The sequence below is a fragment of the Netta rufina genome (assembly GCF_964035555.1).
Source record: "Netta rufina genome assembly, chromosome: 3".
NCBI lineage: Eukaryota > Metazoa > Chordata > Aves > Anseriformes > Anatidae > Netta > Netta rufina.
In genome coordinates, this window is record NC_140125.1 from 76,639,648 (window position 1) to 76,658,020 (window position 18,373).

At 36.6% G+C, this 18,373-nt stretch overlaps 1 protein-coding gene across 1 annotated transcript in view; it reads left to right on the forward strand.

Annotated features, from left to right (window-relative positions):
- The window catches only part of RFX6 (regulatory factor X6), a gene marked incomplete at both ends in the record, with an annotated part of 35,420 nt that extends 17,947 nt beyond the window's left edge, over window positions 1-17,473 (forward strand). Inside the window, 13 exons of the mRNA XM_084284047.1 lie at window positions 1,629-1,736; window positions 4,236-4,313; window positions 4,401-4,514; window positions 5,701-5,750; window positions 6,566-6,725; window positions 7,544-7,688; window positions 9,025-9,119; window positions 10,903-11,020; window positions 12,137-12,259; window positions 13,650-13,859; window positions 14,389-14,898; window positions 15,916-16,134; window positions 17,307-17,473. Of these exons, the coding sequence (XP_084140173.1) occupies window positions 1,629-1,736; window positions 4,236-4,313; window positions 4,401-4,514; window positions 5,701-5,750; window positions 6,566-6,725; window positions 7,544-7,688; window positions 9,025-9,119; window positions 10,903-11,020; window positions 12,137-12,259; window positions 13,650-13,859; window positions 14,389-14,898; window positions 15,916-16,134; window positions 17,307-17,473 (2,097 nt within the window). The remainder of the gene's footprint in view (window positions 1-1,628; window positions 1,737-4,235; window positions 4,314-4,400; window positions 4,515-5,700; window positions 5,751-6,565; window positions 6,726-7,543; window positions 7,689-9,024; window positions 9,120-10,902; window positions 11,021-12,136; window positions 12,260-13,649; window positions 13,860-14,388; window positions 14,899-15,915; window positions 16,135-17,306) is intronic.
- Window positions 17,474-18,373: the final 900 nt, after the last annotated feature.

The following is an 18,373-nucleotide window of genomic DNA, read 5'->3' on the forward strand; positions in this document are numbered from 1 at the left end:
TGAGGGTTTCATCTTATATGGTTTTAGAGCTTAATAAGCATAATGTGGTATGCATTATTAGTATAACCATAGTAATATCATGTAACTACAAAATATGACTGTTATACTTTACGGAGAAAAAGATCAAACCAGATTCTGCGAGAGTATTGTTACAAAACTAAACGAAGATTGATTTACCTTATATTGCTTCTGGTTAATACATGCATGTACAAAGTGGCTGTTGTTTCTTCCTTGGCAAATTTCAGCTCTCCAAAGGCTCATATCTAACTATTCAAGATGTTTTCTCAGTCTGTAACTAGTACAAAATGTGTTTATGATATTTCAGAAGTTACAAGCCAAAGAGGCTAGAGAGGTGAACTCTAAGAACTGCAAGGAACTCTCAGATCAGCAGAATTTAATATGATTCAAGAAAAATTTGTCTTGTCTCCAGGTCAGTGTTGACAGTGCTTCAGCAAAGCAGCTAGAGAACATGAAACCTCTGGGAATACCATAGTTACTGACATATAAAACTGAGATCATATTGTTAATAACCACCCTTTCTATTTTATTTCTCTTTGTTGTTGTTAAAGAGTTAGCTCTAGCAAAATGATATATTCCTTTCCTGTAAGTCCTTTTGAAACTGCATTTCCTCTTTCCAGGCTCAGTCTATGACCTCTGACTTGGAACTTCAGGACTGAGTTGCTGTACAGGGCTCTTTCTATTGTGTAAATCTGTGACTGTATGTGCCTGTACTACCCAGGACAGTTTTATTCTGTTCTTATGGACAAAAGCAAAATGCTCCAAAAATGTTCACAGCACCAAGTCTAGTGTCTCTGAGGTGAATGGCCAAACTTTCGGTCATTTCAACAGATTGTGAGGAAGCCAGTTAAAATCAGTGTCATACCCCAGGAGGGCATGCAGCTCAGGATCCTGCCTTTTTTTCCTACAAAGCTCTTGGTACATATGTTTATGTGTATCTATTTCAGTACAGTAGGTGACAGAACTGGAAGATATTTTCTGGTGCTTCATATCAAGTCTTCCACAATCACAGATAGCTATATAATAAATACATCATTCAGTAATGTCCCTAGGCCCTACATACCATCACACCTATAATGCCATAAAATATTATCAAATTTTATGATAAACTAAAATAGTGGTTATTGTAATAAAACAGCAGAATCCACTACTGTAGTGCTATCAGAGAGCGAAGAGCAGATGAGATCAATAATACCACCAGTACCCTATATCCTTGCACAAGAAAGATACATATTCAGTAAAACTTAGTGTTGCTCTGAGGATGTCACAAGCCTATACTGTAGAGGAGAGTAACAGATTATATTCTACTTTAGTTTATAAACACAAGTTAACTTCAAAGCTTGTAGAATTCCATGAAGTAATGTGTCTCAAAGGCTGTATCATTCTGAAAACTCAAATTGGTAGAATTTAGGTCTAGGCACATCCTTAATTGCCTTTCTGAGCAGAAATCCAGATCTGGATAAGTATCATTATTTTGAAGGATGATCTGAATGTAAATATTCTGGAATGTTGAGAGACCCTTTAAACTTCACAAGTTTAGTATGAATAGTTTGACTCAGTTGAAGCTTTATTAAGTACTTCAATGTTACTGTTTTTCTCTCACATTTCAGGGTGGTTTCACTCGGAAATATTCTCTGAGTTCCAAAACTGGAACTCTCCTCCCAGAGTTTCCAAGTGCTCAACATCTTTTGCTTCAAGGGTGCGTTTCTAAAGACAAGGTAAAATATGAGCTACTTCTCTTCTAACTTACAGATCAAAAATTGCCACAGAATGTTTCTTCGTATCTTAGCCTTTGAGGTATTGACATGAAAGAGCCAGAAATGTCCACAATCAAACAGAGGTGACTGATTTATAGAGGGGGCAAACCTTTACTAACACCGATTAACTGGCTCTCCACTGGAAAGGTGGTTGAATTATTTACCTATTAACTGACCTAGTATTTTACAAACTGATGGTATGTAAGACGGGGAGAGCTAAACAAACAAATAACTCAGAGTTGTATTCATTCCAAATGCCTTTGGATTTAAGGTAAATTTTGTTCTGATTAGATCAGAACAAATAATTCACAACAAATAATTAGGTGAACTTTACACTCATTCATTAATTGTTTGAAAAGAATCAGTGAAAATCTGACTGTATGGGATTTTTGAGATTATCCTAAGGGTCAGTTAGAAGTATTTCTGTAGTATGTTCTATGTCTGACTGATTGCATATGTGTTAAGTCTGTGTTATATTTCTGATCTGCTAAATTCCTGAACTGTGCTAGACATCTTTCTGGTACAAATTGTGAACTCTCCAGTTTAAACACCAGTATGGGTCCTGATGGTGGTTGTCTTGAGATACGTTGCTTTAATGATTTTTGTTTTATAAGCCATACATTGCTTTTAAGTTTGTTCTGTAAAAGTAGTGAAGCCCGGGTTTCCTGATGTGAAAAACTAAACAAAAGGAGCCATCTGTAGAACACAGATCTTAGGTGGAAATCTTACAGGTTCTAAAGAAAGCCCAAGGACTGGTGTCCTCAATAGTGTACATCACCTGCTGCAGTAGACTACATTAGTGAGTTGACTTCTCTCATATATACAGTGTTCTCATAACACATAAATCTGAGTAGAATTTGAGGTTCCTACAGATCCAATACAACATTGTAAGAGAAACTGGATTTTACCCCTCCAGCAATGAACAAAAAGATAAAACACATTTTGTCTTCATTTTGAATTGTCAGTGTGCAGCTGCTCTGGTGTTGGGACCAGGTGACCCAGGGGCCCAAGAGAGCCCGTTGTGGGTGATTTCCTCTGGGAACAGACTTCTGGAATTACAAGGAAGCGTTGGGAAGAGAGATGAATTTATGTGTGTGTCTTCCTCTTTCTCCTTGTTACTTTTTCCTCATTCCTTGTTCTTACTTCCTGTTTTCTTTCTCTATTGTCATTCCCCTCACTCAGCTTATCTGGCCAAGAGTTATTGAAATCTCTCCCGCAGTCCACACTGTTATCCCTTTACTTACAGTCCCATCACTCAGTCCCCTAAATTAAGATTCATCCAAAATACTATGATTACAACAATATTTAAAGCTCTAACAGAGGACAAAAGTTAAATGACCTTTACAAGTCTTTAAAATCAAGGAAATGCCTAAGTGAACTTTAGATACTCCGTTGAAGCATCCACACATGAAGTTAGACTCCTTCATTAAAGGTTTTAAAAATTGTAACTGATTTTTCTGGAGATTGCATAAATGTATCAGTCTGCACTAAAACAAATTGATAATTTCTGCATTTTATGTTTCTGAAGAAAATAACCCAAAATTCAAATTTTTCATAACCCCCCCCCCCCAAAAAAAAAAGCCTCATAATGTTCTTGAATCTCAGCCTTTACCACTCTTTTTCAAAGACATGTAGCTACAAAAGCAGCTGTGAAAGCCAGCAAAACACATTCCAAAGAAATCTGTATGTGAGACCTATTGAAATAAAGCTGTACTAAATTCATTCAAAACCTGGGACTGGTTTGCTGGAGAAGTTCACAAACTGTAACAAAACTTTTCATGATTCTACACAGTAAGAATGGGTTTGCTAACATCCATCTTTCTTTCCTTCAAATATTTAACAAAACTCTTGTTTTGTAACTTACTACAAATTTTAGGACTTACTGTAATTTTTTACAAACTCTTGTAATATCTCTTCAGGGTTATTAAAATAAGGGAACACTCCAGTCAGATAAATTAGCCTGATGAGATGAAAAGGAGTTCTGCTTTTTAAAGTTCAGTTCGTGTAAGGCAGTGATTAAACTTTGACCAAATGACTGGCAGCTATTTTCTCATTTGTCCAACTAGATGATGTTTCAGAACACTCATAGACGCCTATAGTAGCCTAATGATTAACTTGCACTACTCTTTAGGATTAATCTTAGCTTTCAGAAAGTGAATTTACCTTGCCATCTGACTGGCTAATCTAGCTATTGTCTTACTTTGATATCCACATGTTCACATTGTATACAGGATTCAAATGCTCCAGTTCTGACAGTAACATTGAGACTTAGAGATGTGGATAAAAAAGAGAGATGAATGATGTCATCACTTCAAGATATACAGACCCTACTTGTAATTATGCATTGTAATACAGTTTATATTGTATGTTTAAATTCTAGCTACAGAAAGCTACAGATCACTGTAGCAAGAAAGGAGAGAGGGCTAAGAAACTGTTTAATCTTTCTTTCTTCCAAAATAGGTAGATACCCTTATCATGATGTACAAAACACACTGTCAGTGTGTCCTTGACAATGCAATTAATGGGAACTTTGAAGAGGTAAGATTGTTTGAATACACATTCTTGGTATATATGCACAGGCAGACAAGAAAGCATTGTTTATGTCCATGATTCTGGTTCTTTTAGATTCAGCATTTCTTATTACATTTTTGGCAAGGAATGCCTGACCATCTTCTTCCCCTGCTCGAAAATCCTATCATTGTTGACATCTTCTGCGTTTGTGACTCAATTCTGTATAAGGTAAGTTAGGTATTTAGTTCAATGGATAATCTCAGCCATAGTATAGCTTTTGTTTGTGAAAAATAATATCAGTTAGAATATCAGGATGCCATGTTATATAGTTAGAAAGATTGTCATACCCTCTCTAACATGTTTGACAACTACCTGTCAATGGGAAGAAATAATTAATGGCATAATAAAAAACACCTAGCAGTCAAAGGAAGAGAGTTGAGGCTGTTTAGCACCTACTACCTTAGCGTCATACATTTGTCATTCTTTAATGTACAAAAACAGGGGAAAAATACACAAAGGAAAAAAACAGGTATGTCTTAGAAACATATCAAGCTATAAAGTAAGAAGGTGATTAGCACTGAAGATCATAATTACTACCCTGGAGATGAGTCATTAAGCCTCATTTACTTGTAGAGGTTATATTGTACCTTGTGTTTATGAGGCTTTTCCTGCTATAAACCTCATGTCCCAGTAGATCAATACTAACTCTACTTGTAATAAATATGTAAAGTGACAGAAGAAGAAATACTGCAGGAGCCCGAATTAGAAAATTGATAAGGTAGAATTACTCAAAAATCATAAATCTATCATTCTCTCTCTTGTCCATCTCACCATTTCTCACTCATAATCATGTTAGATATTCTTGGCAGAGCAGCTGCCAGAAAGGAGGAGGAGTACTACTGTATTTTTATCAAAGCATTTACAATGCTGGTGGAAACAGATTTTTGGAATATAATCCAACAACTTTGTCTCCTGCAATAAAATGCCCCAGGAGGGAGGCCAGTTGGCAGAGTTTTTTGCCAACACAACTCCTCACTGCATTTAGCCATAAGAGATTTATTCTAAATCCTGAACACCTTCAGTGCCACATGCAGTATGGTAAAAGAATCAAACTGCTAATAGCTCTTGAGAACTTGGGAGATTACTGTAAGATGGGAGTGATAATACTTTATTGTCTTACCAGCACGCTGCAAAGAGGCATATATGAGGGATGGGAGGTATCTAGATATATAATAAATATATATAATAAAGATGTTCCTATCTAATAGTGTTGAGAGAAATCTGGACAGTAGGTTGAATGGCTTTATTCTGTATAAACTCCCTGTCCTTATCACTTTGTAATCTAAGTAGATAAGACATTAATGAGTAAATAGCCAGTGGAAGTTTGCTATCATTTTCTGTTACCTTTTTAAAGGTCCTTACAGATGTACTCATCCCTGCAACAATGCAAGAAATGCCAGAAAGGTAGGTATAATAACTCCATATTCTGATTGCTAGGCATGTTCCACGAAGATATAGAGTAAATAGCAGAAATTATATATCCTAAAGAAATTTTCTCACCATATTTATGTTCATTTTTATAACAGTAGAATGTGTATGACAAAATACTGTCAGCTTTGAGGACAGCTATAGAAGTAGAATGGCCTTAAAATGATAGACACTATTTTAATATCCCATTTCAGTGTCTTGTTGAGTATCTTGAAATATGTTTCTTCTACACTAAAACCCTAGAAGAGGCCCTGCACCTTCCCTACCCCCCCCACTACACCCCCAAAATAAAGGCTCACATTGTATAAAGATACTTTTTTTCCAGAATACTTCTCAGGTTTATGTCCTATGCATAATCATGATATCTAAGCATTATTTTCGGCAAGATATTAATAAGAGGATTGTTATAAATTACCTCTGAATCTTCTCACTTTTCCTTTTTTTTATTTGGAGGTTGTTATGTTTGGAGTTATATGTCTAAGACTTCAAGCTTCAGATATTGCTAAAAGTTCTTGGATTTCTTATGGTTTATTCTTAATGCTAGTGGTTTTCAACCTATTTCTATTAGCATGTGGCTTACTTTTTTTTTTTTTTTTTTTTTTTTTTCCTCTCTCAGAGTGGGTACATATCAAAATATAGTCAGTTTTAGTCTTATGATGATCAGACATCTGTTTCCTTTCAGGATTACCTGAGGAATAATTCACAGATCTGTCCAGAAGCCTGTGTATCACAGACTGAAAACTTTTTTTTTTTTTTTAATTAATGTTTCTCTAAAACATTTTTTGTTGTAGTTTACTGGCAGATATAAGAAATTTTGCAAAAAACTGGGAACAGTGGGTTGTTTCTTCTTTGGAAAATCTACCAGAAATCCTGACAGATAAGAAATTGCCTATTGCACGAAGATTTGTTTCTTCCCTGAAACGACAGACATCATTCTTACACCTAGCACAGGTAAAGAGAATAAGACTTATGCATCAGAAAATTGACAATTACATTCAGTTCATCTTGCTGGCTAGGAGATGTAATGCATCGTTTTAAATCTTCAACATTAGCCATGAAAGACATGCATCTTGTCATTTTCAGCACGTAAGAAAGAAGAGGACAGAAATAGATCTTATCAAGACATTCTGAAATTCAAAAGAAGTAGTAGAAAAGAGAATAAAAAGAGAGGAAAGACTGTGGTTATAGTGAATTAGTGTCGTGGGAACTTTAGGCAATCATATGATAAAGTGGAATTTTTGATATTTGTTCTAGTTCTAAATGGGAAAATATCAGATAATCCTTCACACCTAGCAAAGTTTCACTGTCTTGCCCATTATGTGAACTTACCTCTTTTGCAGTTTGACTGAAAGGAATGTAAGTGATAGGTAGCTGAGTGCTCCAACGCTAAGTTGGCAGGATACAAGTGTCTTCAATTGGGAGACACCTCATAGGATGGTTTGTTGGATTGTAGAAAAGGAAACAGTACCTTTCTGGGAGCTTAAATGCTAACAGCTTGGGCTTTTCAGAGTGTAGCCCTCATGAATAACTGTAGATACACTATGTATTCACCTTGAGTTAGTTTTCTGTTGTATAAATATTAAGACAGACTTGTGTGTGACATTGTGAAAGTGAGCTGAAAGGAAGGCACATTAGAAAAGCATTAGAATTCTAATGGAAGAGAAACATTATCACATTTGACCTATGAAATAGCCATGAAAAGACAACTCATGATTCTTCTCTGAGAATTCTTTCAAGCTTCTCAGCATTTTACTTGTTTTCTCTTACAGATTGCTCGGCCAGCCCTGTTTGATCAGCATGTGGTGAATTCCATGGTGTCAGATATTGAAAAAGTTGATTTGAATAGTATTGGCTCTCAGGCACTCCTTGCAGTCTCAGGGAGCACAGATTCTGATGGGGAAGTCTACAGTGAATGTAAGTCCATGGTGATATATTTGTAACATTAAAAGAAATCTATTCTTTCATTCCTTGCCATGCTACTCTACTTGAAGATGGACTGAGAAAGGGCACAGTGATACCGCATTTTCTGATCTAGCTCAGTGTTAACATTAGTTTAGGAAAAGCAATTTTTTGTCCTAGTATATCCTACAAAAATAGAAGCTTGCACTGGGAAGTCATCCTGGGTAGATGATTTTAAACAGTTGTTGAAAAAATATTTTTCATGTCAGTTGCTAATTGTAACAAAATCCCTTTTGAAGTTTTGTCTTGATCCTGTGGGGATATTAAAGATTATTGAAAAATGTCTCAAAAGTCTACAGTAATTATAGCTTAATTAAATAGATACTTGAGCTACTTTACTTTTTTTTTTTTTTGACTGAAAGTTGATCTTTAAAAACCCATACAATTATCTGTGAAGTGTAATAGCTATTTTCATAGACAAAATAGAATGGAGTAAAGTACAAATTCTGAGGGTGTGGTTTTTGTTGTCGTTGTTGTTTTTTACATGTTGCTATACATACCTATTCTTGAAAAAAAAAAAAAGAAAAAAAAGAAAAGAAAAAGAAAAAAAGAAAAAAAAAAGATTTAGCTGTCTTCTATTTTGAAAATATAACTTTTGTCATAGGAAGCATGATGATCAGAGTTTGGAGAGCTGAAAGAAGAGCAATAGCAATGTGTCATCTTCTAAGGAGTGTTACTTTGATATGAAAGTTTGTTCTCTTAAATAATGGTTCACAATCCTATTCACATTTTAATTCAAGTAGTCCATTTCCTATTTCTTCTGTAATTGCTTTCTATTTTTCTCTTCTGCCACACCGGCTAAGAAAAAAAAAAAAAGGAAAATAACCGGTCTTTCAGGCACTTTCTCCCAAATGGGAAGTAGGGAAGTTAGCTTTACATTATATTGTGAGAAATTTGTAAAACATAAGGAAAACCTTAAGACAGTGTATAAGTCAGCCACATCACAGATAGATCTGTTCTGCTAAACTTAGCAATAGATAATTTTTCAAGACTGAACCTAAAAATGAATGGAAATAGTAGTGTTTTGTGTTTTTTTTTTTTTTTTTTTTCTTATATCTTCTTGTAAATTTATACTGAATCACAGTAATGCTAAAATAATTAAAATGTGTGTGATAAATGTGCGTCTCTTTACTTTGCTGAATAATTATTCATTTCTTCACTGCTCTAATTCTTTGCCTTTCCTTTCCATGCTACAATATTGTCATATGGCTGGTGAGTGGCTTTTTCTCATGTTCAGAATAGCATGCAATGATATGTTCTCCTTTTTACGTGGTAGATGACTCTATTACAGTGTTCCAAGAACTGAAGGACCTTCTAAAGAAGAATGCCACTGTGGAATCATTTATTGAATGGTTGGATACTGTGGTTGAGCAAAGGGTTATCAAGGTACCTGTCAAATATTCTGCTTGACTCAAGACTAAATTCTACTACCCTTATTCTTGATACAGTCCTTTAACTATGCAGTCCCACTAACTTTCTATGTGGGACTCTCATTTCTGCTTCCATATCTTCATAGTGACCAGGGTGTTCTTCATTTGATGTGAAAGGTTTCAGTGCCATTAGTTCTAATTAATCATGTTGAGTGCTGTTGAAAAAACGAAGTCAGTGAAAAAAGTATGTTTATGAAAAAAATATGTATCTTAACTAAAACATGAAAGTGAACACTGTCACAAGCTCTACATGGAAAAAAAAAATAACTTATCTGTGCATGCATGCAGAATTACAGGGGTATTGCCCAGTGAATAAGGTGAGCCAAAGCTGTTCTTTAGAAAACAGATCTTTCCTTCATATTATTCAGATGGTAGTGCATGTGGTATAGGTTAGTGTAGCAGATGGTTTCAGAAGTAGCTAACCTGCAGAAGGATTTCTACAGAAAAAGATGAAAGAGTTTTTAGCTTTTAAGGTGCTTAACTTGGTAATTGAGACTTTTGGTGGGATTTTTTTTCCCTGATTTACAAGATGCTTTCTCATCACAAGTATTTTATATAGATGTAGTTATAAATGATTAAACTATGGTTCAGAACAAAGTGAGTTCTCAGTTATAGCTCAAGGAAGAGATATTAACCTAATTTGCAACACTAATTAATGTAAAGTAGCAGAAAGAAATGTTACACATGATATTGCTTACTACTAACCCTAAAGACTGGTCTTCACATCAGGTACTGTTCTGTCTGGAAATTAAATGTTACCTTGATATGAATGGGTGCAAGAGGCAGAGGCAATGCAGTTAGCTTTGACTGGCTTGCAAAAGAGTTCCTCTGCCACCTACAGAAGTGGGCATGTCATTTTCCCTTTCTTCACCTGTTTTCCCAAATTTCAGTGGAGAGTCATATCTTCTTTCTTTCTAAAGCAGTCTGAATTTACTAATATTTACTGTCATATGCTAGCAGCACAGTGAGGTGTTTTGGGTGAGTCAGGGCAACAAAACCCAACCAAGTCTTCACATGCACTTGCCTAGACACAAAACTCCCAGTGAAGCTGAGCAATCACAGCTTGTTTTAGAACTGAATGATTACAGTCCAGAATTAATTCCACAATTTTAAAACACAATTCTGAATAAACAGACCAGGCAGAAGCACTGAAGCCCTCTCCCATTCAGCATCTTCTATTTAGTACTGTATTATTAAAGTTAACAGGTATGTTTCTTAGCATTGTTTTCCTGTAGTTAGGGGCAAGAAATACCAGCAAGTCCTCAGGAGTCTAGATCTATTAAGTAGGAGCTAATCATTTACAGAACATTGAATTACAGAGACTAATTTTTGTTCCCTGTGGAATAACATGGCACTAGAGGGTGTTTTGTTGTTGTTTTTGTTTTCTTTTTGCTCTGTATACCCATATATTTACAGAACAATTTGCCATCTTCAGTATTAGAATGTAAGCTAATTTATGTTTTCAGAGCACAGCCAGAACCCAAGTGGTAAACAGTTTGCTTCATCTAACATGGTCAGAGCTCTACTCTGTTTGCACTATAAAGAGTGAATGCTGCTGTTTATCACTTTAGGACATATGTTATGAAAACAGTTTGATTCAGGCAGCTTGATCTACTCTACCACATTAGCCTGAGTCAAGAACTCCTTGAACTCTCAAGAATATTCAATTCTCCTTTATCCTCTCCTATGTAGAAAGCAAGTTAGCATACCTACAATATTTTACTACTTCTGTCTTTCAGGCAAGCAAGCAAAATGGGAGGTCATTAAAGAAGAGGGCTCAAGACTTTCTTCTAAAATGGAGTTTTTTTGGTGCTCGGGTGATGCATAACCTAACTCTAAACAACGCATCAAGTTTTGGTACCTGGACTTCGTAAAAACACTCATATTTTGTACATAAGTGCTGGCATTTATCTACCTTCCACTACTTCCTCAGCAGAGAAGCCTGTCATAGTCTAAAGATTCTTTGATCAAAGCCACAAATACTGCGTAATGTGCTTTTCAAACTAACATTTTACAGTAAATGGTAGCAGTAACTTATTGGTGATCTGTGTCACATGTTCATTTTCTGAAAGTATTTCTCTTTTGAATTGTTGTTTGATACTGCTTTGCCATTTAAGAGCTAGAAGCTGTGTTTTGATATGACACTGGAGCTATAACTATGTATCTCAGTAGAAGACTGAAGATTTAAATTACTAGTTTTACATGTGGACCAGTTTGGTAAAACAAACAAGCAAACAAACAAACAAACAAAAAATTGCTGTTCTTGTGCAGAATTTGTTTTCATAATAGCACAATGAATTTGGTAGGTTGCTGGTGTTATTTAATTCTGGGTTCAGCAGACATTTAATTCGACAGTATTTGTGGTTTTAAAAATTAAGGTTCACAGGTCCATCTTTAGAAATGTTTGGCTGGGGAATTCTCAGAATATTTTTTAAGATAGAAAATGTTAGAGAAAATTAAATCCATTTTAAATCCAGTACATCATTTCCCAAGTTGTCTTTGTAGTTTTAGGTACATAATTATCTAAAATTCAGAGGCTATTTGAAATAGCTGTAAGGACAGACACATTTTTAATGTCATATATCCTTGAAATGAGGCCAAAGACTTCACCGGTTATTGTCTGGTTATTTAGCACAAGGCAAACAGAAATAGAGAAGAGGCATTCTGGCAGACTTCAGCCTTATCTAGCTCCACTGTGTGCCCTCTTCAAGTATAAAGCATGTCTCACTTTCATCAGTATTTTTCTTTGATGTAATTAGTGGTCAAATAGCCTACAGGACAGTAAACAATTGAGCTAGGTGGGCCAGTGCAAAGAGAGATTAGAGCTAGAAGTTAGGCACTATTCCTTGTTGGTCTTGCCAGGTCATTTAAAGTCCACAATTATTTGTTTGTTTCACCAGCTTCTTGTAGAGTGGTGAGAGATGGTCACAAAGATAACTCAGCCACTCTCTCTCTCTCTTTCTCCTCCAAAAGGTTCTTTTCATTTGGTCCGCATGCTACTAGATGAGTACATCCTGCTTGCCATGGAGACACAGTTCAATAATGACAAAGAACAAGAACTCCAGAATCTACTAGACAAATACATGAAGAATTTAGGTAACTAGAGCTTGTTTCTTTTGAATGTGTTCCTGCAGTTTTAGAATTTTGCATATTTGTTGAACTTTAAGCAAAAGCAGCCTTACAGTCTTCTGAAGGTGTAGTTCTACGTGACATTGTCAAATTCACCTGAAAAGGTTGTGAACATTCACTCAGCAATTTATTCCCACTGTCAACCATGGTTCACTTAATAATGTTCTGTGGGAATGTGAATACACAGGATTACTGAAGTGATCTTGGGTGCTTCAAACACTTTAGTGGATGCAACTGAAGGACCACAAACTGCAGTGTGAAAAGAAGTGAAATAGAGAGAGCAGGAATTCTCCATCCAGTTTTTCTGCCAAAGCTGAAATATGTAATTACACCTTGAACTAGGAATGTATTAAATGTTAACAAAATGTGAATGTCCCTGCAAGACTGGAACACAAGTTGGAACCCTATTTAGCATCTGACTGAAGTATTTACTATGTGAAAGAAAAACAAAAAGAGCTTAAAATAGTATCTTATATATTTTCCAGCTACCAGGCTTCTTCAGAATTAGACAGTTTGAAGACATATGCTCCAGGTCTTTTATAAGAAATGGATCAAATTCTGGTTCAAGTTAATCCCCCAAAATGCAATGGAACTCCACTGGGTTCTGTTGAATCACTTTTGATTGACATTAACATCTGTAATCAGTTCTTATGTCTTTGGTTGTTGTTACTCTAAATCTGCAGTTTGCTGCAAGAAACTTGCATAGGATTTATTTGAGAGTAGATGGATGCACTTTTTATTTTAAATCATCCTTCAGGAAATTCCTTGTCCTGTGTAGCAATTGCCTTCTCCTTGAACGCTTAGGTGAAGTGCTTGAAACCAGAGGGTGAAGTTACGGTTTCCACTGGAAAATAGCAAAATTTCCACTGATTTTATCAGTATTCTGCAGAAAAATGAAGAACAACCGAGTATAACAAATGCTTTTTTCTATATGTCTGTATGAAAACAAACAGACTTCAAGCATTCTAAAACTCCAATTGTTGATTCTTAAGGCTGAAGTATCATGAGTCTTAGCGTAATTTGCTTGACTTCATTGCTGACATTTATTACAAGGAAATAAATTTGATCCATGTCTTTACTATGATGACTTCAGTAAGGAGCTGATAACACCAAGAGCATCTATTTTGTAGATCTGTGGTCGGGGAATATAATTCAGACAGTTCCTCTGGGAAGATCAAGAGTAGAGCATATTTGTTTTTGACTGCATGCAAAAGATGGAGGCTTCCCTGGGTTTTAAAATAAGCAAGTGAAGTCATGAACAGATCAGGCAGTTCATGTGCTGCCTATATACTAGTGTTTAATTTATGTGCAATGAGCACTCAAAACAGCCACCAACAATTTTCACTTACTCTTCCAGATGCAAGCAAAGCCACCTTCACTGCATCGCCCAGCTCATGCTTCCTAGCAAATCGTAACAAAGCTGCTCCTCTGACCGGTGACACTTCAGTCAAAAATGAGTGCCTAGCAGAGCAAACCTATGTGTCTTTGTCAGCTAGCCAGCCCAACACTGTACCTTCAGGTCTGAATCCCTTTGCCACAGGAGACAGTGAAAATATGCAGCTGACAGGTATGTATCTGTTCTCCTAATCTCTCTTTCTCATATTTGCTTCTTACTCTTTCAGACTACAGTATCACATTAGTGTAAGAGTAACAATGACCATATGTATTTCTGAGGACCTCTAGTAAATAACATTTCATGAGCTCATCTTCTGCACTGATTCATGGAAGGGGGCAACTGTAGAGCCCTGCCAGTAAGAGATCCTCTTGGTACAGTGGTAAAAAATATCCTACATGTCATAGCTTGATGAGGTTCTTGTGAGGTATGAACAGACAACAACATCTTGAGCACACAAGGCTTGTATCTGCTGGAATTTCACACTGAATGTGGAAGCCTCCAATCTGGAAAATGAAATTGGGAAGTTTCCTAGCCCTAAACCATGAATTAAAGAACCAGCATTTTACGGGTGGGAGCCAATGCTGTAAAGATTTCAGATGGTAACATGCACTTCACCAGTGGATTAGTGTCTTAACACATTCCACGTACTCAGCAGTACTGCAATAGTAACACTATTGATGGCTAATGTTTATTATTCCAGGTCAGATGGAGCTGTCTGAAAGCACTGGTCACCTGATGACTCCACCCATTTCACCCGCCCTGGTCAGCCGAGGAAGTGTTATCAACCAGGGGCCGATGGCTGTGAGACCTCCAAGTGTAGGCCCGGTGTTATCCACACATTCACAGTGCTCTTCCTACTCAGAACCCCTTTATCAGACTTTGTCACAAACTAATCAGAATTACTATGGAAACAATTCCAACTACCAGGCTATGTTCAGAACTCAGGCCCATTCCACGCCAGGAGTTTACCACCACAGAGCAGAGCACAGCCGATTCAATGCATTAAGTGAACAGCAGTTCTCCAGAGACTACTTCAACAACAGTTGTGCTGTATCTCCATACAGTGCCAGATCTCCTTCCAGCTATGGTCCCTCATCCATGCCTCAGGACACTCACAGTATGCAGTTTCTGAATACAGGGAGCTTCAATTTCTTGAGCAACTCAGTGTCTACTTGTCCAGGAGCAACTTATGCCCCTAATGCTTCCAACGGTACTAATATATACAAATATATTTTATTTTTCTCTTCTGTTTCTCTTTCTTTGCTGGAGCGAAAGAATCTTTCTATGCTTTTCCCTATGGAAGCATTTTTTCTGCTCTTACTTATACCTTCCCATTTTCCACTTCTCTGATGGCACACATAGATTGCAAAGCAGCTTAACGAGCTACTTCAGGATTTATTTTCCTCTGGGGAATCCTCAGTTTGCCTCAAATGCCTCTGTTGCACCTACGTCAATCTTCTTCTAGTACCATTGCTGTGTCTTGCACAAAGGAAGCAAAACCAGGATGCCTTTGTGATTAGCAATCTCGTGAACAGTCCCCAGAACACCTACTCTGAAGCAGAGCAGGCATAAGATAACTTACTTTGGGGATCAGCATAGTGGGCCATTCTAATCACGGGGTCAAGATGGTGAAAGAGAAATTAATAAAAATTTGCATTAGCATTAGCTTGAGACTTTGGCCCTAATATTTCTCATTCTTCAAGTGTAAAGTTGTTGCCACAATCTGCTTCAGTGATATAGTCAGCAAAAGGCCACTCTCTTCTGGAGGAAAGACACAATGGAAATATTGCTTATATATGAAGTTTTGTATGCTGTATTACCATGCAGAATTTCTATCCATGTATATTTTCCTTGATTGTCAGCTTCAGAAGGGAGCACTGAACTCCCTTCCATGAGTCCACATGACTGATATGAGTCCATACAGTGTCTCTTCTCTCCTCTGATAACAGGCTACTCTTTAATTCTGAACTTAGAATGGAGCTGCAATTCTGTGCTGAAGGCATGACTGCACTCCTAGGATTTTTTACTCCCTTGTTACCTACCCGTCTTTTGGGTCAATCATTGCATGAGCTACTGATGTTATTAGGCTATACGTGTACATAAATAACCTTATTCTTGAGGGATTCAGCCAATAATTACCTATTCCTTTCTTTTCAATAGTAATTTTGCTCTGCTGTCTTTTTTTGTCTTTTTTTTTTTTTTTTTTTTTTCAATTTCCTGTCAATAGGATATTATGGAAACAATATAAATTATCCAGAATCTCACAGACTTGGATCAATGGTTGATCAACATGTTTCTGTAATCAGCAGTGTAAGTAGCATTCGATCATTGCCATCATACAATGATATACATGATCCACTGAATATCTTGGATGACAGCGGAAGAAAACAAACAGGCTCATACTACACAGAGTCCCCACCTTCTATTGTCTGTCGGACTCCTATGCGTAAGTATATCCAGTACTGAGGAACAGCTATGAACTGTTTGGCATCTTAACAAGTGCTGAGAGTTAAACTGTAGCTCACATACACCACATTTAAGATGCAATATAGAGATGAAACAGCTAATACATCCACCTGGAATGTACCATAAGATATTGTTTCCTTAAAATTGCAGGGCAGTGGGTTTAATAACTCTTTGCTCCTGTTAAGAGGGCTGTGATATGTTGTCCATGAGGATTGTAATGGCTGGCCTGAACTGCAGGAAAATTGATATTAGGAAACATTTTCTAACTGTTAAGTGAGCTAATAATGAAGTGGGGTCCTCTAAGGGCTCTTTATGATCCTCTCTGTCAAGCAGATCAAATGAACCCTACGTCAGGGAAGTTTACATACATATTTCCTGTAGTATACTCCCTTTCTGTCCTATGCTTCAACAACCATGTGCATTAGGCAAATCTCCTACTGACAGTGAATTTTAGGTGAAATTACCTAATTTGGTGTGTGTATCAAACAAATGGTAGCTGAGTTTGCTTTTATATTGCCAAAGTGCTTACAAGTATTGCTTGGAAGATGTAAACTAGGGCATAGCCTGTTCATTTCTCCACAAGGTTACCTCTTTCTACTACTTACCTGTTAAGCATGCACAGAAGATCAGTCATTACTTGAAATTTTAAGTCTCTGCAAGAATTCAATAGTCAGTTCTTTTAAGGATGCTAAAGAAGGGGAGAAAGACAGCACCATGCTGAAGGGATTGTGCCCACCAAGCACAGTCTGTGCTGTATTCTGTGTTGATATGTTCCACGTGTTGACAGTGGTACCATCAGTGAATATGGACCTGAATGATACAAGATATGGAATAATGAATATAGCAAATGTAAATAGCTTAGCACTAGAAGATGGCTTATACTCAGCCTGTAATTGTCAGGCCTGTAGCAGGATTTTTAGCTGAGTTCATTGACATGTGATTTTGACCTATACCCTGACGGTTTGAGGAGCCACTGAAGAAAAATTATAGAAGTATAAGTAAATTGAGTGAAGTGTAAGACTGTTGAAATTTCAGTCCTTCAGATGATGCACCTGGTAGATAAGTGCTTCCATCAGATTAAATTGTACCGTGTTTTTTGTTAAATAAAATAGACAGAAAACTTGCAGTGATGATAACCTTTTTTCCCCACAGCTTCAAACATGCAAACCACATCTTCTTCCCAGTGTATGTATGGCACGTCTGGTCAGTTCCCTCCTCAAGAAAATATGGAGTCTCATGGCCCACCAAGCAGAGAGATGGTATCATCTTTACCACCAATCAACACAGTCTTCATGGGAGCAGCTGCTGGGGGAACCTGAACTGGGACAGATGTGTCAGTGCCTTAAGCTTACTTTCCAAATTCAGACATGAAGACCATGATGACAATCTTTTTATGCTGATGAATTAGAAAAGTATTATACATAGGTGTAAAAAGAGCCATTTTAGAGATATTAGCACCCCTCCACATGGAAAAGAAGCTATATTCAGATTGTGTCGTGCTTGTGAATCACTCAGGATTGGTTTCATTACAGCTTTTAAGCCAGAAATTCAGGGTGAGCATAAAGAACCAGTGATTCTTGAAAGCAAGACTAAGTTGTAAAGAAATGATTACATCTCTTCCTAATTTATTAAAAATGCTATTTTAGTCTTTCACTTATATCTTTTTATATAAAAATGTTTATTTAATGCCTGTGTTGCTCATTATTTATTAGGACCACAGAGTAACTGTTTACTTTCTCTTATTTGACAAAATTGTCAAATGTATGTATCCTACCTCCTATGGAAATGTTTACAAGGTCAATTTTTACTGTTTTAAATGAAACTAAACAAAATTCTTTTTTTTTTTTCTTTTTCTTTTTTACCTGTGTTGTGCTCTGGAAAGTCAATTTCAAATGTCTAGTGCCTACTTGTATAAGTGAAAGTCCTCAGGAAATAAATAAAACATATTGTGGGATTTTTTTTTCTTTTAAAATGGACCGCTTTCTCTTAAAATAAAACCAACAAAACATGCGGATATTATAAGCTAAATAATTTCAGTGGCCTGCTACTGTAGCGGGATAGCTGAAACAAATGAAACTATGCCACAAAATGTCATGGGATTTTGATATTACTTGTAGTATGAGCAACAAATTTCTACTGGTGGAAATCCACAAAAAGATGTTCATTGACTTTCATGGGTATAAGATAACTGTGTATATTCAGCCCCAAAGTAGTAAAGA